Source organism: Microchirus variegatus (genome assembly GCF_963457635.1).
Source record: "Microchirus variegatus genome assembly, chromosome: 3".
Classification (NCBI taxonomy): Eukaryota; Metazoa; Chordata; class Actinopteri; order Pleuronectiformes; family Soleidae; genus Microchirus; species Microchirus variegatus.
The window spans coordinates 15,200,817-15,225,686 of NC_139804.1; the positions used below are offsets into that span (position 1 = coordinate 15,200,817).

The 24,870-nt window shown below is 39.8% G+C and overlaps 1 protein-coding gene across 1 annotated transcript in view; it reads left to right on the forward strand.

Annotated features, from left to right (window-relative positions):
* The window catches only part of LOC310925381 (calsyntenin-2-like), a gene marked incomplete at both ends in the record, with an annotated part of 357,564 nt that overhangs the window by 284,095 nt on the left and 48,599 nt on the right, over positions 1–24,870 (forward strand). The window contains one exon of the mRNA XM_083887328.1: positions 23,818–23,980. Coding sequence (XP_083743454.1) covers positions 23,818–23,980 — 163 coding nt within the window. The remainder of the gene's footprint in view (positions 1–23,817; positions 23,981–24,870) is intronic.

A 24,870-nucleotide genomic window follows, 5' to 3' on the forward strand; every position in this document is an offset into this window, starting at 1 on the left:
AGAGATTTATTTTATTGTGCACATCTCACATCATTACACGTTTTCAAATTCAAAGTCGCACAATATATATTGTGTTTTCCTCATCCTCTCTATATTTAGCATCAATCATTAGTGGTGTCCTATAGTTAATAAAGAACAAAGGTTTTTCTTCTCTCAATCAATATTGCAAGCTTAACAATGGACACAATAAAACTGACCATGACACACACACACACACACACACACACACACACACACACACACACACACACACACACACACACACACACACACACACACACACACACACACACACACACACACCGTCTGGTGCTCATGGCTTCAGAGATTGCATTGACTTACATTCATTTCCTGGAGAATTACTCTAACCTGAACCATGACTACTACTGGCCTAACCCTAACCTCATCCACAGACTCAATGACTCAATGAAACAGGGCTAAAAAAGACTCAGTTGAAAAGAATAGAGATGGTATTTATAAGCTAATTCATTTTCATTTCTGTCACACATATATATGTGTTTAGACTTGGTTTTAGGGTAAGGTTTAAAATGTGGTTTGGGTTAGGTTAAGGATTATGGTCAGGCACTTAGTTGTGATGGTTTCAGGTTAGGGTATAAGGGGCTTTGTAGTATGTCATGTCCATGAGTGTCCTCACTAACATAGATGTACAAGAATATGTGGTCTAATTCATAATATCCCTCTGGGGCAGGACTTATATGTCACCGTCGCTCCAGCCTTAGGGTGAGATCTCACACAGCTTCACTCAGAAAATACTGTGACCACTGTCCTGCTCCAGCACAGGTGCCGGGAGAAAGTGGCCTTTTTACAGGATTTTCCACAACACAGAGATGCACCATGAGGAGTGTGCCTGTGTGGATTAACTGTGAACAGCATCCTTGGATTTTTTTTTTTCATATTGATTTGCGGTAATGCAAATAGCCTTGTTTGTATTCAGGTGGAGAAATATATATTGACAACAGGAATCAATAACTGTGTGAAGATGAAAGGATAGAGAGAGGAGAGAGGAAGTGAGCAAATAAAAAAAAAAGGCACGGAAAATGTAGGCGAGAGAAGGAAAGGGGACACATCAGGAAAAAGGTGTAAGAAATGGTAAAGGATAAAAATGATGAATTATGAATATGAAGACAGTGAAGGAAAGCAGAAATGGCTTTTAATGTGATAGACACATTAACGGCAATACACAATAAACCGGATTTGTGGTAGATTTAAATAAGTCTAATTACTGCAGGCAGGTTTTTATTGCAGTTTCAGAATGACACTTTTTTCATCACATACGACATTATCTTATTATTATTTTAATATTCTGCTGAGCTGTCTCTCAACCTTCCCATGAAATCAGCTTTTATTAGAGCTCGACTTTCCAGAAATCATATTACACGCAGTTTTCCATCATTTTTATTCCTGTCACACTTCACCCTGCCTGGACAAAATTACACCCACTTTATGGGAGAGGGAAATACTATAGATCTTAGATGGGTAGAAATCATGCTGGAGAGGACACTAAATAACAGGGTGGAGGCGCCATGGTTTTTATTACTACCCCCACCTTCAGCTCTCTCTCTCTTTGTATCAGTGGCATGCAGATAGTCGATGTATATTTGTTTATTTCACTGTGTCATTTCTCATCCATTTCTCAGCGAGTGTGAAGAGTTAGCGGGGCCATAAAATGTGTGTGAGAGAGAGATTGTACATGTTTAAAGTATCCACTGTGTGTGTGTTTGATTTTTACGTTACATCTTTTTTTACTGAATAATTGTAGATCCCAGGTTCTTTAGGGGCTGTCCACATGAAGTTTTGGACACAAGTTTTTTATTTATTTATTTATTTATTTTTAATCATATGGAAGACTGTAGCTTCCTAACATTTTGAAAATAGTTTTTGCTGTCTTTGAAGGATAAAACGTTCATCCTCCCGCCCTGAAATGCTATTTGTTGAAAACTGGTCTCAATGGAGGAGCATCTCAAAATGCCACCCTTGCATTTTCATGGAAACAACCAATACACTATACTTTGGGAAAACGATGATGCCATTAACCCACCTCTCTAATTCGCTCATGCGATTGTTTGGACTTTATCGCATTATGATAGCATTTATTTTTGTTTCCTTAGTCGTCCTGGCTTTCTTCATTCTGTCTCTGTTTCTATGAATGTATACATTGTCATGTATACTTATACTATAACCTCTGTTCTGATTAACATGATTATATGTGTTGAACTCAAAGTTGGGGAACATACCCAGTCCATCCTGAATGCATGTTTAAATTAAAAAAAAACAACATCATTAACATCAATACCACTTTTATGACAATGGTTTATCAAATCTGCTCTTACCTTCTTTTCTACCTGTTATAACAGGTCACTTTCTTTCAAACAAAACAAAACAAGTACTTATAGGGTATGGTGAATGTGTTTCTGACCTGAATCACCATTTAAGGCAGTGGTTCCCAAACTATTTTCCTTGAAGCCGCCCCATAATCTGCCCTGATGCAGAATAAACAGGTTCAATATATATTGCGTTTCCGGCAGTAATCATCCTTTCTTAATGGAGCTTGGTTCCACACTTATTCTATTATATTCATTCATTTGTTGTGTAATGGTACTGATGATGTCTAAATGTGACTTAATAACTGCTGGCTGAATCCTAAAGTGTCCTTGTTTGTTTTGCTAAAACCATTTCCATTGTGCTCATTCACATTTACCTGTTATTGGTATGTCAACTTTTCCTCCTACAAACTTGCAGGAAACATTTCAAGATGTACATTAAAACAGGAAACACCTACAGGCACACATTGTAAATTTCACATTTTGAGAAAGCTGCTTCTCCGAACCATTCATCATTTAAATCTGGACTAAATGCCTTTGCTGATTCTCGTCTTTTTCTTGCAAATCTCTCTATTTACCTTCTGCCCTTTCAACCATTTGACTTTCTTTGAAACCCCCACTCACCATCACTACCAATTTGTCTCATCTCTCTGGCCAAATAACATTCACTGATATCTCCTCCCAGACTTCCTGCCTACCCAAAAGTTTTGTTTAGTGGGGCAATTTATGTGCAGTGCAGCTCTTACCTCAGACAAACGAAAGCACTTTGTGGATTGAGGGTGGCTGTCAGAATTTACGCTTAAGATTTATCGTGCACATCCCGCACTGACCTTAAGTCTGGTAAGAAAAAAAGGATTAAAAAGACAGAAGTGAAGTAGCGATAGACATGGAACGCCAGAGGAATAAGTGAGAGCCTGGTGTAGTGCTGGTGAAAACGGTGCAGGAGTATAGGCAGCGCAAATATTGTCAGAGTTAAGGGAATCAAGAAGAAGCATGTGATGGATCCAGTGTGACAGTTGGTGAGATGGCACAATATTTCCCTCCAGTCTGTCTCTTTTTACCGCGAAGGTAAAGGTCTGAGGCAAACTTTACTGCAGCTTGGCTTGAACTGACAGTTTAAACCTCCAGGGTGATGTATTACCATTTATTTTTTCTTTTTGCCTCCACACCTCTGTGGCTGTACAAGTATCTCTTTCTGGTTACCCCAACCCCCCCCCCCCCCCTTTTTTTTTTCTTCTTCTGAAATCAGAATAGCATGTACAGAAAAAAATATATAGCCAGGAGAAAGTAGTTGTTATGGTCTTACCATCAATGTTCATAATTTTTCGATTAAATAAGCTGTAACGTACCATGTCACAAAAATTTGGTTGAATGCATCAGTAAATTCTGATGAGTCTGTGAATGAGGTGGACAAGGTGAGATGGAAGTAGGGTATACGATCACAGTATGATCATAGAATAGAAAAATAGGCCAGACAGTTTTTAATCTGGACAAACTATTTAGACAAGAAAAAGTCTTAAAAAAACTTAATTGACATGCTTTCTAATGATATAGTTATATAGTATATAGTTATATTAGTTTAAGATGCACAGTTTTTGTTTAAAATGCACATCGTTGTGACTGACCAGGATTGAAGGGATTAGAAATGAGCATATTCAAGGCACAGCTCAAGTTGAACAGTTTGGAGATAAAGTAAGGAAGTCAAAGTGGAGATGGTTTGGTCATGTGCACAGGAACGTATAGTGATTATATTAGAGATGCCAGGCAGGAGGCAAAAGAGGAAGACCCAAAGAAAAGGTTCATGGATGTTGTGAAGGAGGACATGAGGACAAGAAGGCCTGGCTCACAATCTCTGTTCAAGTTCATCCCAAAGGTGCTTGATTGAATGATAGATTGAATTAAATACTTAACAGGTGCAGCCAAACATTTCTGGCCATACCGAGACCTTCTAGACCTTCTTTTCCCAGTCTTCATCTGTCCACTGCAGTTCTAGTTTTCTGCACATACCTGACAGCAGTGGAACTCAACATGGCCTTCTGCTATTGTGAACCATCCACCTGAAGGTTTGACGTGTTGTGTGTTGTGAGATTTCTGCTGCTCAAGAGCGTAAGTGTTTACCAGAGTTACCTCAGTTCGAACAAACAGTCCTCTGACCTCATTCATCACAAGAAAAACAGATCTACACACACACTACACTGTTGTGTGCTGTGGGTGTTTCACAGCTTTTACTGTGAAACATTTGTATTTACTTTGCCTTTTCAACAAAGCACTTGTGCACCGCGATTTCACACGGGCAAAGTTAACAAAGGCCAATCAGACAGCACACTTTATTAAAATGTGAAGATACATTTGTAAATTTACACTTGGAGAGTTTCTCCAGCCCACACCCAGACTGCATTTGGTGTGTTTCTGGTAGTTTTGCAAGCCAAGACTTAACTAACACAGTGTAAACTCCAGTGTGGAACATCAAAACAGTCTGCATTCTATAAGACCCAGCAGTGTATGACCTAGGTTTGTATCAGTGTGTAATGTCAAACTTGTTAGACCTTTGCTTTACAGAGGCCATCTTGCACCACAATGTTTCTACATAATCTCCAACAAACATCAGCCTTTGATGAGTTGAAGTGGACGCTTACCACACAAACAAAGAACAACACACGTTTGCTTAATTTTTGCAACAGGGCTTTTATTGTGAAATATTTGCAGAATGAGCAGATCGGTGGCTTCACACTGAAGAGTCCTGGTTTATTCTGCCTCTGTGATAATCAACCAAACTGTAGAATATGCTTCCTATGTGAACAGCAGATGTGTACAAGATACAAGGCAGACGTTATAGCGGAGACAGTAAAGCAGATGGTGCCATCAAAAGGCTGGGAACCTTCAAAATAAATATGGATTTTCAAGGATTGAAACATTTTGACAGAAATTTTACATATATTTTGAAGGCCTTTGCCTTGGAACCAAATGTAACTAGCTTTTGAGGGTTCATATGCATGTTGTTACTCTGGCAAACAGCTGGGACTGTTTACAAACTAACAGGACTTTCTTTGAATCTTCTTCTTCAGTGTTGGCTGTATCCAGGTATTTATCTTCTTTTTTAGTAGAAGCTGACTTCATCTGTTTCTTCCAATGATATGATTTTTTTCCCCCTGGTCTTTATAATGTATTCACTCAATCATGCGCCATGCTTTATGTGCACACTGAGGGTGCATTGAAATTCTCCTCTGAATTATTTCCAATTTCATGGTATTTGTTCACGTCGCTGCTGATGTGCACACTGAGGCCTTTTACGGAACGGAACTGTGGATCTGCTGACACACTGATGCTGTGGGATTTAATGTGTCAGGAAAAAATCCAAATCAAATTAAAAACCCTTTTTCAACTTTAGAGTTTTTGGTTTATTCAGTCATCCTTTCTTACACCCATGCAGAAAACAAAGTTGTGTCCTCATCTGTCTTGTTCAAATACCTGGTTTCATTACAAAAAAAAGAAGATAAAATCGATGTTAAATTAAATTAGGGAATTCTTTCAAAAAATTTTGCAGGCATCGTAATTCAATGTTATAATCTGGAAGGCAGATATAACAGTGGTTACATAAAGAACAGATGCAAGAGACATTAAACTTTAAGAGGGAGTATAATAGTATATATAATGGCTGTCCATCAGGAAGCGAACAATTCAACAGTCAGGCCATGTGCACTCGCTCCCCTTTATAGATATATTGCCATTCTATTAGTCATATCTAGTTTGCAATGGACTTTATTTAAAGTCAATTATAAAGAGAGCTTGCACTTCAGGATCACGTGTGACAGATAATTGACTGCCATTTCACTTTTTATTAACACTTCTCCTGAGCTCCAGACAAGCATTTAGAGCAGGGATGGCACACTTTTTATCTATCTAGGGCCATTTCAATTTTTATAACATCCCTCTCAGCTATAATAAATTACTGAAGAAGTATATAACTGTGATGTTCCCATGTAATAGGTTGAGCGGTTTTACTCTGGCGAGGTGATTTCAGACAGTGGTAATGATCACAATGATGATGGCAATGATGACTCTACACACCAATGGTTTAAGCAAAGCCCAAATCTCACAATTATAAGTGGCATAAATGAGTTCCTCTCTTGTGTTTGTGATTTCACATGCTAACAACATGTCCTGATGATTTCAAGAAAATGTCTGGATTTAAGTGCAAGTCACAGCCACTAAGTCCTTATCCACTTGGAAACAGATGTTTCCAGATACAATCTTTCTTTTTTTTTTTTGTCATTTAAAACAAAAACAAAACAAAACAAAAAAAATAATAATTAAAAAAAAGGTTTTCCACAAAGTCTCCATAAGTCTCCCAGTTGGATGTGCCAGGAGCATCTCCCTGGGGAGGTGCCCTGTTTTTAGACACCACCTCAACTTTTCCACGCAAAGTAGCAGTGGCTCTGCTATAAGTCCATTCAGAATGGCTGAGCTACTCACCCTATCTCTATGGGAAACCCCAGCAACCCTTCTGAGAAAAGCCAAAATTGTACTTGTTAATTATACCCACGATCTTGTTATGCTCATGACCATAGGTGGGATTGAATAGGAACAATACTGTTCATAGTACTAGCTCTTTGTCAATCAAGACTGTGTCCATGATTTACCAAGAGTTAACCATGAATTTTGTTGCCTGTGGGTTCCCATGGCTCTGTGTTCTTCTGCTCACTCTGAGTAAGTTTCATAGCAGTGATTCACCTCCGAAGTCTCTCTGGAACTGTGGAGATCCAGTAAAATGCTCTGCCATTAGCCTGTCTCTGTCTGTTTTGGTGCCTGGGGCACAACATTTATTCACTTTTATGATGAAAAGGTAGCAAAGAGATGAGTTGTATGATTTATGTTATGTGTTGGCAACTGTGGGTGGCACAAGAACAGTTTGCAGTCAGTCCTAAATTTCTGATATATCATGGTCATTTAATTTTATTCTGTAGTACATTTCTTTGATCATTTTCTTAGCTCCTTTGAGCCATTTCTTGCTTTTTACATGACATTCTTGCTCAGGGACACACGTCTAGTCCACAGTCCCTGAGTCTAGTCCCTGGGCAAAAGCATTTAACCTCCGCTCCTGACAACTGTATGTTTGAGTATGATAAATGTGTGATGTGTGAAAAACTGCTGCACATATAACACATGGAGACATGAATGTGTGAGTGAATGGGTTTGAAGGCAATAAAGAGTAAAGAAGCTTTGAGTGGTCATCAAGACTAGAGAAGCACTTTATAAATACAGACCATTTACCATTCCACATTATGATTTCTCGACTGACTAATTGCTAACCTCAATTGCCTCGATTAGCTTTGTGCAGCCGCTGACCGTGTTGAAAAGCTGTCCCAATTAATTAGTCTTCACTAACTGACTTCCAGTTATTTTAGGAACAGAGGCGCACAACTGTCACTATACACACTATCTTTGCCTGGGTGCATGCTGGTGAGAATTCCAGCAAATAGAATCAGTACTGATGAAGTAATCTTCATTAGTGATCACATGAAGCACATGACATTCTTGGACACAATTAAGAGTGTATCTTTAAAAAAAACCCATCATGATATCAAGTACAGGCGTAACGAGGAGAAGCTTTTCTGTCATAAATGTCAGGAATATAATGTATGAACATTGTGACCTGTCATAAGTGCAATTATGCAGCAATGAAGCTCAAATCCTGGCAATAGACATGAACACAATCACAAAACGTTTCACTTAGGCTGCTGTAATAAAATGTTCTTTCAACAACTTGATTGCTGCATTATGACAGTGTACCAAAGTGGTCTAATTTCCAAGGTACATTCAAATCTCTTTTTTCTCCATCAATTAAAATGAAAGACATTTCACACTAGCACTGTACAGAACGGATGAGTCCTACTTAACCATTATAAAAACAGACCTTTTTGTTCATGTCGGATACTCATATTAAATACTTTGTCGTGTGGCTGAACAGCCGGTGTGATGGTCTGCTGTTTGTGTTTGAGCGCTTTCCAATCACAAGGCAAGAAAATATAAAATATGGGGAAAAAATAAAAATTCAGTTCACCAGTTCTCTGTGTGTCAGTTCGTTCATGATGCGAACGAGATTCACGTCGCAAACGAGATTCGCGTCCACAGCCACAGTTCAGTGTGTGTCAGTACGTGCGCGGGTCAGTGGGTGAGTGACAGCGCGAAACGAGATTCATGTCCTCAGCCACAGTTCTCCAGTTCTCTCTGTCTCAGTTCGTTCGCGAATCATGACTGAGTCATTGACTGACAGGGCGAACGAATCACAGCAGCAATCTTACTAGTCACTCCGTCCCCGCTCGGCCCACGTTGGCTGGCGTCGTTTGCTGAAGATTCACGAGTGAGTGACGGCGCCGGTGAACGACTTCACGAGTGATTCACAGAATGCGGGAGTTCCACTCCCGGCCGCCACGATCGCTGCTGAGTTCAACTGAACTAAGAAAGGAACGAATCAGTTCATGAAGTGATCCCAGTCAGTTCGTTCACTCAAATCATTCGTTATTTTGAAAGAATCATTCATGAGCGACACAACACAACTCTAAGTTAGCATTGATGGAATGATGGAAAGCACAGACAATGTATTCTGCCTTAATCATAACGTCGAAGTCTGCAGATTGAGATGCAGTTTGGAAAAGGTGTAGCCACCTCCCATTTTCCAGAGCTGTGACCAACAGACTTAGATGAAAATAGCTCTGCACACAATTGGAGAAACATACAACCAGTCAGATTAATGATCCAGATGAAATTTTTTTTAGGTGTGAAGGCTAACTAGTAATGTTGAAGACTTTTGCCCAGGGGAGCTCCGTGGAGCAAGTCACTTAAAATGGAAGCAACAGCCGAATCGAAAAGCCATCTGCTTGTTGGTGGTCGCCATATTGAATGTATACAAAAGCTGCTGCATGTTGCTTCTCTGCAGTAAATGCGTTAAGCTGACCCCTAGTGTGTCAGGGCTTTGTGATTGGTTCCCTTTTTTAAGATAATCGGAATTCTGCCAAAACGGTGTCTGCAGAGTGAAATCAAATCGCTGGCAAACTTGGCTGAGTTCACCCAGACAATATCTTCCCGGTGGGAAATTTAAACTTAAAGGGACACTGTGTAGTATTTATGGGTTTATATAACCCAAAATCCACTTTTGTATACATTATATGCTCCTGCATTTTCTAGTCACTGTATAATAGTTTTTGTTTCATTATCGAAGTGTTTCAAAAAGTCATGTAAAATAACATGGTCGCGGGCCGCGGTTGCATAGCCACTGTTAGCAGCGAGACGCCATGTTTCTACTGGAGCCTGTAAGGACAAACACGAGAGAACAAAACAAGCGTCTCTTTACTTGTAGCGGAAGTCCCGCCTCCACTCTCTCCGCTTCGTCTGCTACGGCCGCGGTAGCTCACCCTCTCCCTCACCTCACGAACCTCATCTGCTGACACGGAGAAAGACGACGAGGACGACATTTGACCGGCTGAGGACACCGTAGCGCTCAGGGAAGGGAGGGGGTGAGCAGAGGAGCAGTTCATTGTTGTAAATTTCAGCCTCTCCTCTAGATGACACTATAAACTACTTACTTCACCTTTAAGGGAACGTAATATACAATAATTAATAAAACCTTTTTTATTTGACAAGTTACGGACAGGACCATTAAGTTGTGTCCCCTAAACTACCGAGCAGGAAGCTAAGAATCTGGATGAAAACTTCAGCGTCGTTTCAGACTCCAACGCAAATTAACCTAAACATCTTATTTATTTTACATGCTTTTATTGTGATAAGTAAGCGTTCTCTGGAGTAGAATGACAGAAAGTTAATCATGAGGTTAAAGATGTTGTAATGCTGCAGGTCTGGAATAATGTGCCTGTTTTCCATACTGGTGAAAAGCACCCAGGGGTATTGTAAGTATCACTGGATTTAAAATGAGCATTTAACTCTCAAAGCTTGAAAATCACACTGGTAACATTAATTTGTTTTGAGCTTTTCCAGCCCACATGGTATATGAGCAAACTGAGTCAAGTGATATCTTGAGCTTTGTAGTGAATCTGCTGAAATGTTCTTTATTTTTATGAAAACAGAAAATCCCACTGCACAGTTGTGTTTCATTACAGATGATGGTTTGGTTTACTTGTGTTCTGTTCATATCAATCCTTTTTTTTACTGTAATAAGCCAGCCATCCATCATTTTTGTGGCTGCGTGAGAAATGTCTGCAAATTTATTTGATGAGAAGTAAACAAATAATCAAAATAATTGGAATAACTGTCGTAGAGCAGTCAATCTCTGGGTTGTTCCTGTAACCCTAACCCTTGTGATATTATTGTTTGTAATATTCTCTGCTGTTACCACTGGAAGTAAATATGATCAGTCTCACTGAAGCGACAATGCAACCTGAAAACTTTAAGTGTGTGTATAATATGTATGTGTGCATGTGGCCCATTATGAGCTTTTGAAGGGGTCATTTGGTTGTTGACTTCAGTCTCTGCTGGGAGCGGCTGTATAATTGCCACTCTAATTAGTCACTTTTGCCAGCCGGTAATTTATAGTCACCTTCAAGTACTTCTCTCTCTCTCTTGCTCTATAACACACACACATTCACACATGCAAATCATAAGCTCTGGCCCCCCTCATCACTCACATTTAATAGTTTCTTCTATTTTTGTAATTATACACTTTTAGACACACAATTTTGAAAGCTTCCAACAATTGACATGATAATGTATCCATGTTGACAGGGCTGATGATAATGAATAGCAATTATGTATAAGTAAACAGCACTTTGACAAATAAGTCTGGAGAAAAATTAAGTCTGAGAGCAACTGCTTTGATGATACGAGCAAATAGCTTTTTGTATTCATTGTTTACCGCTTTATCCTCTATAAGAGGGTTGTGTGGACGCTGGAGCCAATCCCAGCTGACGTAGGGTGGAATGCAGAATACATTCTGGACAAGTCGCCAATCCATCGCACGGAAAACACACACAGACGGACAACCATTCACTATCAGTCAGTTTAGAGTGTCCAATTAACCTATGTGTGTTTGTGGACAATGGGAGGAAAGCTGACTTCTCCATGCAAAAAGGCCCTCGGTCAGACTGGGTAGTGAACCCGTCTTTTTGCTGTAAGGCGGAACAAAATCTGACTAGATGTACTTTTGTTTACTTTTACTTTTAATGAAGATATCCATAACATCATGACATGGAAGCTGGAAACAAAACATGTCTTTTCCCCCATTGTACCTAACCGTGATCTCAGAACTGAGGTACTGAAGCATGTACTGAAGCATGACTTGTGTGAAAACTTACACCACAAATAGGAAAACAAAAAGTTTGACTAACACATTTTGGAGGATATGGAGTGTAGACAAATCACTCTATTTTGCTATCCCAACATGTGTTGTGCTCATTGCTTAATGTCCCTAATAAGCCTTGTATATCCAAATTGTCCAAAGAGGAACATTTCTGACTGAATCGTGTCATTTTCAAGGATGTCGTATATTGCACCACCTGCAATTCATGCACTTTGTGGAAACATAAACAACACAGTGACAAACAGATTTTAGTCACTTAACAGAGCCCACCTGATAAAATCTATGCCCACTTAAATGTGCAGGCTCTTAAGAATATGTCGGGTGCTTTATCTTGCCACTTGCCTTTTACAACACACTCACCACCAAAGACCACCAAAGAGAAGTGGCATGTTTAGCTGGAATAACACATTTGAACATACTAATAAAGCAGGAGTAGACCAACAACTCCTGTGATCTATGGACTTTGGTACAGGAGAGTGAGTGTCTATCCATCCATCAGTTTTATCCTCCACATGAGGGTTGAGTGAGATAAAGCAGCAAACATGTTCTTAGGTAAAGTAGACTTATGTAGGTATGAAACCTAACCCTGAACATATGAATAGTCAACACAGTGTCAAAAAACCTCATACAAACTCACAAGTATTCCTTTAAACCAAGGAGGATATGCAACAACGATATGAAGACATATTAATTTCTACGTCAGTTAATTAGTTTTAAAACCTACAGTGACTACACCTTGCTTTTGCTCCTTCGAAAACATTGGATACTATATGTTGAGTTATGTGACACCATTTAATCCCCTCAACTAATCCACTGCTTTCATTTTACATTCCCAGTTTCATTTTGCCTCCACAATAACTTTCTCTTTCCTTCCCCAACACCTCCTCCCCAGCCTGCCTTAAAGTCACCTTGATTCCAAAGCTCATCAATCTCTGTTGTGGATCCATCCTCCAGCAGGCTCTGTTGGCCCCCCTTCCCACTTTTACTCCCCGACTAAGCTAAAAATAACCACATATTTATGAAGATTTTCCCATGTCTTTGTCTGATAAGTTTTACACCTTTTACTGGCTCATTCAGGACACTTGTACACACTCATTACTTGTAATCCTGGAACAAATAATACTGTTGAGCTTGTAATATTTTAACCAGTGATCGGCTTGACAACCACTGCTTGACTGTTGGTTTTTCACTCTAGTGATGGAGATACAAATGTTTACTGTGTTTGACCGGGTGCTTCATGTTAAGGAGGCGAAGCACAGCTGGACCCAAATGCAAGAGGCCGGAGGCAAGATGGAAAATTCAAGAGTTTTTATGCTCTACTCTTGAAAACAAACACAAACCAAAAAACAGGAACACTTCGTCCTCTCAGTAGGAAATAACAATACGCTTAGCACTAAGGCTAGAATAATCAAAAATAAAGAAACAAACGTGTGGCAAAAAGAATGTGGCAAAAAACGGTTACTACATTCAAATTCAAAATACCGAGGTCTTTTAGGTTTCGTTTTCTAACGTAACTGGCAACCCGTGGTTGCTCGGCAGCTGAGACTCTACTGACTGCAATGATTGGTAGGTGGCGCCACATGCCAAAATATGATTTCAAAACATAAACATGATTTGCGGTCTGCAAAATATATATTTTTAATGCAAATATTTTGGCTGTACTGTTGTTGTTGGTGAGTTCAGTTTGTTATATGAACATTATTCCTGAGTCTCTGTGACATATTAGGAGGATTTAATGGCCAGTTGCTTCAGATTTATTACATAATAACAAATATACAGGAATACTTTGTCCTTTAAATAACACAAAAAGTAGCTACAGAGCTAGAAGTTCAAAAATATCGAGACAGACTTAGATAAGGTTTTCACGTGACAGTATAAACAACGTACTGACACAGGACAAGGGAACTGAGGACACTAGGGGTGACAACTTAACAGGAAGACGTGAACACTACCAAAATAAAAGGAGAAGGGGAAATTAAACCCAACACCAACAAATGTGACATGAACTTAACTTGACTCTAAACCAACTAACACAAACTGACAACACTAACATAACTGACGCCATGTGACACTTCATTAGGTCTGAGGTGTTTCCCCGGCCCGCCTTGCATTTAGCGTTGCGAATATTACATTGAGCATACATCTAACTGTCGACCGCTTTACAGTTCAGATGAACATGTCTCTGCGACATCGACCCGTAAACTGGAAGTTGCTAAATGAAGGAAAAAAAGTACATACCGATGAAAACAAAACCGTCACGGCAGGGGTAATTAATCAATGTGCAAATGCATTTAAAGGTTTAATTTTTAATTTCTGATTGAGCTTTGTCATCGTCATTGTTTTCTACTTATCTGAGTCCGGGTCACAGGGGCAGAAGTCTCAGCAACGAGGCCCAGACACGCCTCTCTTCAGCCACCGCATCACGGTAGACGCTGCCCTGATCTTCCTGTTAAACTCTCACTCCACTCTCCCCTCACTCGTGAATAAGACCCCGACATACGTAAACTCCTCCACTTGGGGAAGTGACTCCATGCTGACCTGAAGTGGGGAATCGAATCCACCTTTCTCCAGATTTAGAGGTGCTGATCTACATCCCAACCGCTGTAAACTTAGCTGTAAACTGTTCCAGAGCAAACTGCAGGTTGATGTGGATTTGATAACCAGAACAACATACAGAGTCCCACTCCAACCCCAGGGCTGAGCTGATCTTATGAATCACTTTGTCGAGTCTGTTGGTGTCAGCTTTCCTCAGGTGTCCACTCCAGGACATTAAATAAAAATGGCATTAGCCACCACTGGTCATATGGGTGGTTTTTAAGGCAACGACAAATTATGTCTTAAGTCTTAATATGGTTTTTATGACTTGTCACAAGTAGCACACCTGAACTTTGGATTGTTGCGGTCATTGTGTGAACTGTTGGGTTTCTCTTCTCTCCATAACTTTGTAAAGGTTTCTGCCTTACTATGTACAGTACCTTGAGATAATGTATATGTTGTGATTTGGCACTATAAATAATAAAATTGAGTTTAATTTAATTTAATTTAATTTAATTTAATTTAATTTAATTTAATTTAATTTAATTTAATTTATCCCCCATCAACTATCAGAGATGTGTGCCAGTGTGAATGTGAGTGGACAAAAAATGTACAGTGCCAAACACATTCTTAAGATATTGTAGACTATAGCAGGATTATATTTGTATACATTTTATAATTTTCCATTTGTCCCTACTGGCTGTTTTTTACTGAGATCAACAATCACAATGTATATATTGTTCTAGGTACAGAGAACCAGCACGTGGCTTGCACAGCGCAGGCAGTGCTGACGTTATGTCTTTATAATGTATAAAGCCACCACCAAATGCCTGCTAGAGTTCTGCATCTGCAAACTTCCCAGCATGTTCAGTTGTCACAGCAGGTTCCTGACTTTGTTTGGCATTGGAAACAGGGCTCACTTTTAACAACGTTTCAGCTCCTGAAATCCCTCAGCTCCATCATAACAAAATCTATTGAGGCTGACATTTTGATCAACATGTTTTTTCTTGCCATTCGCCTTAGTGTTGGTTTGTGATGACACTTCACAGCTGTAAATCTGTGTTTCATTAACACCAACAGGTCAGAGGGGACCCCCGTATTAGCCTATCCTTATTCCTTTTCTTCTTCTTTTTTTGCGGGTTGGACCAGAAGTCAGGTGTTACTCACAAGGGATGGGCATGAAAAGTTTCCACCCACAGGCCGTAAAACATGCAGGGGTTAATTGGACACTCCAAGTCACCTGTGTACCCCACCTTTTGCCCCATATCAGCTGGGAGCTGCCAGTGACGTCACTCTCCTGCGCCGCTCCGTTTTTCCAACTCATTTGAATTTTGGGACTCTTTTTGCGGGCGAGCATGAAAACAAAAAAGCATGTATTTGTTGGCTTTTTTCTTTTTAATTAAGGCACAGAATAAGCAGTCTCGAAGTTGAAAATGAAAAAAGCATTTCTGTTAATGCATTTTAATTTTCAAATGTAACATTTCAAATTGGATTTTGTTACCTTTTTGCTGGAGTATGTTTTGAAAATTAAATCTTAAATGTCATTTTCTTTATCTTTTTTTTTATTAGGTCCCAGAATGAGTGGTCTTGAATAAGAAAATTAAAATGCAGTTTGGAATATCAATTTTATTTATGACTCAAAAAATGCAGCTACATTTTGAAAATGTAAAAGCATTTCTGCATTTTAATTGACTGGTTTGGAGTAAATAGCAATATAGTTAATGCACAAATTTATTGAGGTACAAATCAAATTCACCTGAGGGCCCCATAAATGTTTGGGCCGGCCCTGGAGCTAGTTAATAGCAACATAACGTTCTGAAGTGCACAGTGGATTATTAAAAAACAGCGTCAAGCATGAAAAAACATTTCTTAATCCCGGTATGTGACTTCGAATGAACACTAAAGTTACGTAGATTAACAAAGTTAATGAAAACTCACCCTATAAAAGATAGAAGGTTAATTAGAGTTTCTGAGTGCTAACATCATGTCATCATCTCAGACATAACTACTGTGTCTGTTCCTGAAGATGTCCACTTATGGCCGCTAAATAATCCACCCATTTGTGTATAAACTCTGGAGAAAGTTTGAAGTCTGCTAACGTTCAAGCTAACAAGTTAGCATAAAGTCCATTAGCTTAAATACTAACAATACTCACATAGCAGAAGTGAGATCTGTGTCGGCCTCTGTCTTTGTTAAGAAGTACAGGATTTAGTTCTTCTGTGTTTTTCCTTGTCCTTCACCGTTCAACGGTGAGCACACACAGCTCCACAGCAGCAGTGAGGAGACTCAGCTGCCTCGGCTGCATATTAAGTAGCTATGTGTTTTCTCCATGACCGTCGAGCAGCTGATTGGCTAAAAACAACAAAAGCACTGGAATGTGATATCACTGCACCCTAACTAGAAATCGATTCACAGCGATCAAACAACCCTAATTCAAATACTGAATAATATAAGGTTTATGGTTTTAAGACCCAAGATACTGTGCATTGGGCCAACTTATTCCCTCTTTTGCCATGGCTGGACGCATTTGTCACCCTTGATTTGCTTATTTCTTCTATTAATTTTTTTTAAGTCGCTTTCTGACGTAGGTAGTGTAATAAAAACCCTTCCTCAAGTGTCTCTCCTCCCCTAGATTCCTTCTTCAAATATTTTCTGATGTAATTTATTCTTCTTGCCCCTCTTCCTTTGATCTATGCCCTCCCTCTATCCTCAGTGTCATCTCTCTGCCCCCGCCCCTTGCCGATGTCAGATAACCTCATCTCCCTTCATTCTTCTCCTTGCTCCCTCTCATTCCTCCATCTCTGGTTTGAATTCAGAAGGTTGGTTGAGGTGACAGCTGCTTTGTACTCCGTTAGACTTGAGGCAACAACTCCCACATTCATGTTTTAATGGGGAGACAGGCAAGGAAGAAAAACAGACTAAACAAAGTGCAGCTAGAAAACCACAGAGGTGGGGCAGATGGCTTTTTTTTCTCACTGTCGAGTTTCCCAAGAGATGAAGAAGGATCTTTGATGTGTGATGTTAACGTTCTCTTCCTCCTTCACTCTTGCGCTCATTTTCTTTGTCCTCTGCTTGTTTCAAGTACTCCCTCTACTTTGTTATTGTGCTTATTTATTTCATCCTCACATCTGTCAATTTGCATCAGACAGAAACACAGGAAAGTGGAGAGCTTTGGGGGTACAGAAGTTTTTCCAAGCCAAGACTGCTTTCCTAAGCTTTAACTTCAACTTTTATGTTTTTGGAGTTGACAATTATGGTTCTGGACTGATGTCTGTGCATGTACGTAGCAGTAGTGTTATTGGTATATTATTGTGTTAGAGACTGTGAGTCTGTAATCCATAAAGACACTTATGGGTTTTTGACTTAAGATGTTTCATAATTTGTGGCCGTAAGTACAACATCATTTCTGGTGCAGGCTTATGATAAATGATCTGTATTTATATAGTGCTTTTCTAGTCTAGTCTGATGACCACTCAGTTGCTCTAATCTACAGTTTCTGCCATTCAGTTCAGGAGCAACAAGTGTCTTGCCCACGGACACATCAGCATGTAGACTACCCAGCAGTCCCTTCAAGTTGAAAGACGACTCACTCTACCACTGAGCTACCGTTGCCCCTAATGCACATTCATTCTCTGTTCATTGGCATAGTTGTTAACCATGAGTGTGTTTTTCGTGAACCTTGCTTTAAGCATCATCTTTCAGTTTCTCCCTTTAGGTGTTATCACAGCAGATCAATTGCCTCTGAGTCAATTGTCCTTGTGTCCTCCTTCAACATCCATGAACCCTCTATATGGTCTTCCTTTTTTCCTCCGGCCTGGTCGCTCCATCTTCAACATCCTTTGTCATTTATCCTCTGCACATGACAAAACCATCTCAGCCTTGACTTTCTTACTTTATTTACTAACTGTTCAACCTCTTCTGAAGGTTGGTAAATAACTGAATGTTCTATGCTCATTCCTAATCCTGTCTATTCTGGTCACTCCCAATGGAAATCTCAGCATCTTCAGCTCACCTCCAGCTCTACCTCCTACAGACTACTGTCTCCAAGCCATCCTTTAATCCCACCTCCACCTTTTGAACCCAATGAACTCACTGATCTCAAATATATCACCCTCACATACTTTCCTGCCACTCCTAACTTCCTCATCGTGAATTCAAATTGTGTCACTTGCTGAGTTTGTGTAATGACTGTAAGGCTGCTACAGTTATTTTTGTCTTCCTCTAACATGTTTTGAATCCGGCACATTCATAACCTCACAATTCATGCTGGGTGACACAGTGGTTAAAAAACACCACAGGACAGAACAACCACGGGTCAATCACTTTCATTATCAGGTTTCACACCAGGTTCAGGAACACCCAGGTGTTGTTTGTTTACACCACCATGTTGGCCAGAAAAGCTTCTGTAAAAATGATTGGCGCTAGTGTCGATTTCAAGCAGTCACAGTTTACTGTGCATTTTAAATCAACAGAGACCAGGCAATATATTGCAGAACTTGAAAGACTGAATTTATCTCACCATTATAATATGCTTTTCACTACTATATAAAGCCAGATCTTCAGTATTTCGACATCTTCAACTTTCTGACAAACTACCTCACCCCATATCAGTTATCGCTTAGATATAGCAATAAAAGCATGTAAAAAGACATTTAAGTTAATTTGTGTTGTATTCTCTACCTGAGAAATCTTTGAAAGTCTGCTGCTTGTTGGATTTCTATCACGCTGTCCTCTATGCTCGCTATGAGAGAGCATTTCATTGCGATCCATGTCTCCTATGTCTCTTGGGATCTTTAGTGATCTGGTGAAATGTTCTCCCGTTTTCTTGTCCCTGACTGTTTTGACTGCTTTCCACCATCAAGAAAAACAATATGCTCAGTGATGGAGATGCTTTGTTTTCTTAATGTGTGTTTGTTTGTGTTTATCCATACCACCATAGTGACAATTAATAAAACAAACTAATTACAGGATAATTACATTGTACAAAAGTTGTCAGGAAACTGTTGTATAAACAAAGAAATCAATCAAGAAGAAAAAAAATCAATTACAATCATTATACTTGCAACAAATGAAATAATGCAGCGCGCAATTGAAGTTGATTGTATGCTAAATTGATAACGTGCATGATTAATAACAACAGCTCCACAATTTAACCAACAGACACAGAAAAACAGGCAAGGCAAACTACATCAAAAGCACTAGTCGACCATAATTGAAACAGAGGATATTTTTTGATGGATGGATGGATGGTAGCCATGTTGCTGTACAGACAGGTAGCATTAATGTGTTGATTTTTTTAAATAATTTAGGAAAGATGATGATATGATGTATGGCTTGGAGACACTAGCCCTGTCTTAAAGATAGGAGGCAGGCAGCACTTGAGGTGCCAGAGCTGACCAGGATGGACAGGATTTTAAAGTAGCATGTATGAGGGACAATTCAGGTTGATCTGTTTGGAAATAAAGTAGTAGAGTGAAGTTTGAGATGGTTTGGTCACATGCAGAGGAGGGAAAGTGATTATGTTGGCCAAACGGCAAGAGGGAAAAGACCACAGAGGGTCATGGATGTTGTGAAGTATGGCATGAGGACAGCTGGTGGAGTTGATTTGCTGTGGTAACAGGGAGAAGCCAAGAGAAAAATAATTATCAGATAGCTACACAATGCATTGTTTGCTGTGGTTTATATCATGATGATGGATTTCATAACTTACCTGCCTGAGACATGGAGGCTCACTCACTGAAAACCTGTCCACCTGTCAGTGGAGGAGATACAAGGGGGAAAAAATGCTCACCTGGAAAGTCTACACCCAGCTTGAGTCTCATTAAAACTACACAATATGTTCGCTACTTTATCTCAAGATTAAACTTTTTTCAACTGAAAACTTAACAGGTAAGAGAGAAAAGCTGCATTTTTAGTTCATATAGACACAGGAGCGTCTGGTCTACTGCTCCCTCATTTAGTAGGTTTCTTCCATTTAGGTAAACAAAATATATTAAAAAAAACACTGTACATTTGGATTTACCACTGGAGGCAATAGAGGATAAACAACTCCTGTGCTTGATCGCTAATTTTCTCAATGGCCTTTGGACCAGTTTACAAAGTAATTTCCAGACAACAAAGGCTGTCTAATGGGGAGATAATGTAGCAAATATATTATTAAGCTACCATTGATTGAAACAAGCTATATATATATATATATATATATATATATACATATATATATATATATATACATATATATATATATATATATATATATACATATATATATATATATATATATATATATATATATAAATATAAATACCCTCATCATAATTATCTACATACATGAAAGTGCTGTACAGTTGTTTGTCTGAACTCAATTCAACATGAGTTACTGGACAAAGTTGTTGACTGATTTTATTACAACCATTAGTTCTTACAACATGCTGGTTCATTGGGAAAAGTGTGTTTCCGTACCAACAGTAATCTGGATTCAAAAGAGTGACAGTTACTATCTCTAGGCTTGAACAATTCATGTTAAAAGTACAGTGTGTAATATATAGTTGTATGTTGCAGCTCATTATATCTCACCTCAATCTCCTCTTTCAAGTGTGTTGAAGAACCTATGTAACCTTCAGTGAGCATAAAAACTCAAAATATGTTCAATTTGTCCACTGTGGGCTACTGTAAAAACATGGTGATACATAATAGCTCCTTCTGTAGAGTTTGCCTGATTCCTGCACACACACACACTCACACTATTTACACAATTCATCTCTGTATGTTGGCCCTGTGATGGACTGGTGACCTGTCCAGGGTGTAACCCCACCTTCAGCCCTATTTCAGATAGAATTGACTCCAGTCCCCCGTGACCCCTCATGTGAAGGCTAAAGTGGTAGAAGATGTATGTGCTCAATTTCTACTGCAACTGTCACTCTCTCACAAGGATAGATCCAGTTTGCTGTTGGTCATGACCACTCACCTCACTCATTGTCTATCGCTTTATCCTCCACATGAGGGTTGTGGGTGGCTGGAGCCAATCCCAGCCAACATAGGGTAAAAGGCGGGGTACATCCTGGACAGGTTGCCAGTCCATCACAGGTCAACATACAACGATGAGCAACCATTCACTCTCACATTCACACCTATATGATCAACCTTAACTGTCTAATTAGCATGTTTTTTGGACTGTGGGAGGAAACAGTACCAAGAGAAAACTGGAAAAAATCAGAAAGACCTTCGGTCAAGCCAGGAAGTAAAGTATTTACCTCAGAGGCAGACCTTACCTCATTACATCAAACAATCAAGTTGAAGCCTGGTGCTTAAATTTAACAGAATTTTTGTTGGATATTTCATCATTGTTTTTGTTTTGTCCATTAGTTTTTGTGTGCAGGAAGTCATGGGATACTTTGAGCCAGGAAGAATCTGCTTGTTGAATCCGTGCTTGCTAAGGAAGCATTTTGTCAGCCAGATTTGGAAAAACCTGTGAAATGGAACAACAGAGACACATCGATGCAATCAGCCTTCAAATGTACTATCCAAGGGAGCAGACCTCGGATTCCAGACAACACTAATACATCTTCTCATTGGGTCCAAAAGACATGTTGAAATCTTGTTAGCATGTCTTAACATCCTACAGAGCTGATCACTTTCACTCTCATCTGTAGCAACATGAAAACAGATTATCTCCCCACTGATTCAGAGCGGAGACTCAGACGATCAACACGTTGCGTATGTGCTCAGCAGCTGCGTGGAACCAATGCCAGTGGACCAGATGTTGTATCTCTCTTCTTGATAACAGTAAAAATGAACTGGACTGATTAGAGATCCCATCTGCTGTGGAGCGCCCTTCATTAGAGAGGGAGGTTACCCAGTGACATGCGGTGAGCTCTAGGGTAGGGTAGGCAGGCAGTCACAGACCAAGACGTACACACACTAAATTAGTATTTCATACGACAGTGCACCATGCAATCTGTACTATAACAGAAACTTAAACTGTGTGTGTGTGTGCGTGCGAGTGTGTGTTGCGCGTTAAAGAGAGGGAGTGCACGGCTTGTGCAGCAGCTGCCTGACCAGAAAACAGCGCTGTTGAGTTGCTTTTATTAAACTATGAAAATCACCAATTGTGGACACATTCAAAGTTATCTGAAATTAAAAAAATACAAATTTAAAAAAAAATTATCAAATCTTACATGAACTCAACCTCAAATTCTCCCTGCCTACCCTGTCTACCCTGACCGCTGAGGTTACCCGACGCTGTGTTCAAAAGCTGTCCCAGTTCATATATGAGGAGCTGAGTGGGGGAGGTGAAGCACCAGCCTGCACCAGGAAAGAATGCACCCACACTCAGGCGGACACGAGTCAATTCAAATGCATGGCAGCAGCAGGGGAAATGGTCAAGCATGCTAAAGACTGGTACATCCAAGCATTTTCCAGAAGAGGTGAACTTCATGTGCTATTGTATTTCAATGAGTGCTCATCACACAGGAAGAAATTCAGTTTTAAACTTTAATGAAGGAGTTTCATGTACAGTGTACTGCTTTTTTCAGTCAATGAATCCCAAGGTTGGCAAATACGTCCTCACTGAACCGAGACAATACACCCCAAATCATGAGCTCACATCCACATTCACTAAAGACAGGCCAAGGCCGAATGTTCACTCTCTGAGGCGAACAGACTTTGAGGTGTGTTCACGGTCACCCAGTAGGGGCTTGGGTCTATCCCACTGGGTAAGGGCGCTCTCACAGCCATTTTGAGGACAGCATGGAGGCCATGGTGACCTGAAACAGTTACCCACAGTTCATAGTGTATGGGTAACAAGTCAATCATTAACTTACGATGGCAACATAAAAAGAGAAGGCATTGAAGAAACAGTAATTCATCACCCACTTCATCATAAAGCGTCTGTGTGCAGTGTAAGAATGTCACCAGATGACAGAAAATCTAAACACCACTATACTGAGAAACAGAGAGAGTTGTGTGGAGCTGATAGGTATTAGAATTCTGTGAAGTCATTTGACATTGGTTTGAATGAAAATAATAAAAAGTTACAGGCTACTGTTGACTCTTTGGCTGAAAGAGTAGATTAATTAAATAATCCCTCATTCACTCACTCGTTTAATCACACATCTATCATACCCATTCACACACTGCCAGCAGAGCCGACAGGAGCACCTTGGGGTTAAATAGGCAAGTCAAGGCAGTTTTATTTGTAGAGCACATTTCATAACCAAGGGCATCTCTATGTGCTTTATATAACAACAAAATACAATTTCAAACTTGGCAATGTTGAAATTTACAATTAGAAATAGTTTTAATAATTTCTGTAGCACTTTTCTAATCTTGATGACAACTTAAAGGTTTGCACCACAGTTTTGCTATACACACCCATTCACTCACACATTCATACAGTGCTATTTATTTCACACTTTTTCATTCACATTCCCCCAAAACAGCTTGGGGTTACGTCTCTTAATCAGGTTACCTACCAGAGCTGGGGACATTCCAGTTCAAAGATGACTCATGTAGAGCTGACCTGCCAGTGAACTTAGTCTACCACTGATCCACGGACAAAATCCCTAAAAAACCTGTAGTGATGGACAATAATCTGCTTAATGACTCTGTTGTTCTTCCTCTCATCCTCAGATCTGTGATAAGGAATGGCACTACTATGTCATCAATGTGGAGTTCCCAGTGGTGACACTGTACGTGGATGGTGTGACCTATGACCCCTACCTGGTGACAGACGACTGGCCCATCCACCCGTCACAGATTGATATGCAGCTGACAGTCGGGGCCTGCTGGCAAGGTGGGTGGGCAGAGCAATTTCTATTAGATATTAACCGTTTTCATGTATGAGGCATTGACAAATAGTCAATGCTGACTTCGCTGTGAATGCCACAAGAATCTCCCGCTTAATTGTACAATATTTGCTAATGACATTCCATAAAACTATCTAAAAATGCAATAAACACTGAAGTCTGTAATAATCTATTGCACTTTTTCATCATCAACAATACAATAATGGCTCAACAGTCTGTGGTTGTCTTTGCCTGATTTTCATCTACATGATGTGCCATACATTTTCAATAGGACACAGATCTGGACCACAGGCAGCCCAGTCAACCACACACACTCTATGTCTATTGAACCACACTGCTGTAGGCTTTGTACTTTTACCTGTTAAATGAAAGTTAACACAATTAAACTGTCCACCAAAGTGATAGCTGCCACTAATTGCACAAGGGCAGAGTAAAAGTCCTGTCTTTCACACCGTGTAGACGACTGTTGGTGTGATCGCCCAAATGAGGCTGCTCACTGATGCTTAGCCTTGGATAAAGAGTTCAAATGTATTTTTTCTCTGCAGGACCAGGTCATCTTGTGTCACTTTTATCCCTCCGCTCTTTGCTCCCTCTCTTCTTCCACTCCCATTTCTTTCATTGAACACTGACAGCCTTTAGAAGGATTAAAAAAGCCTTCAATAGAATAGAGTGTTCAGAGACTACAAGTCTGCTTTTCTACTTTGGGGATAAGCCTCTGTGAAGTGTTGTAAAAGCAATAGTGGAATCTTATTGTAGACCATTAGCCACAGCAGGCTGCCTTTTCAAAGGGCAGACGAGTGATAGACGAGCATCCAGCATCTTGATGGTAAGAATGAGCTTGTCATTTGTCCAACTGCATGGACAAAAGAAAACAAAT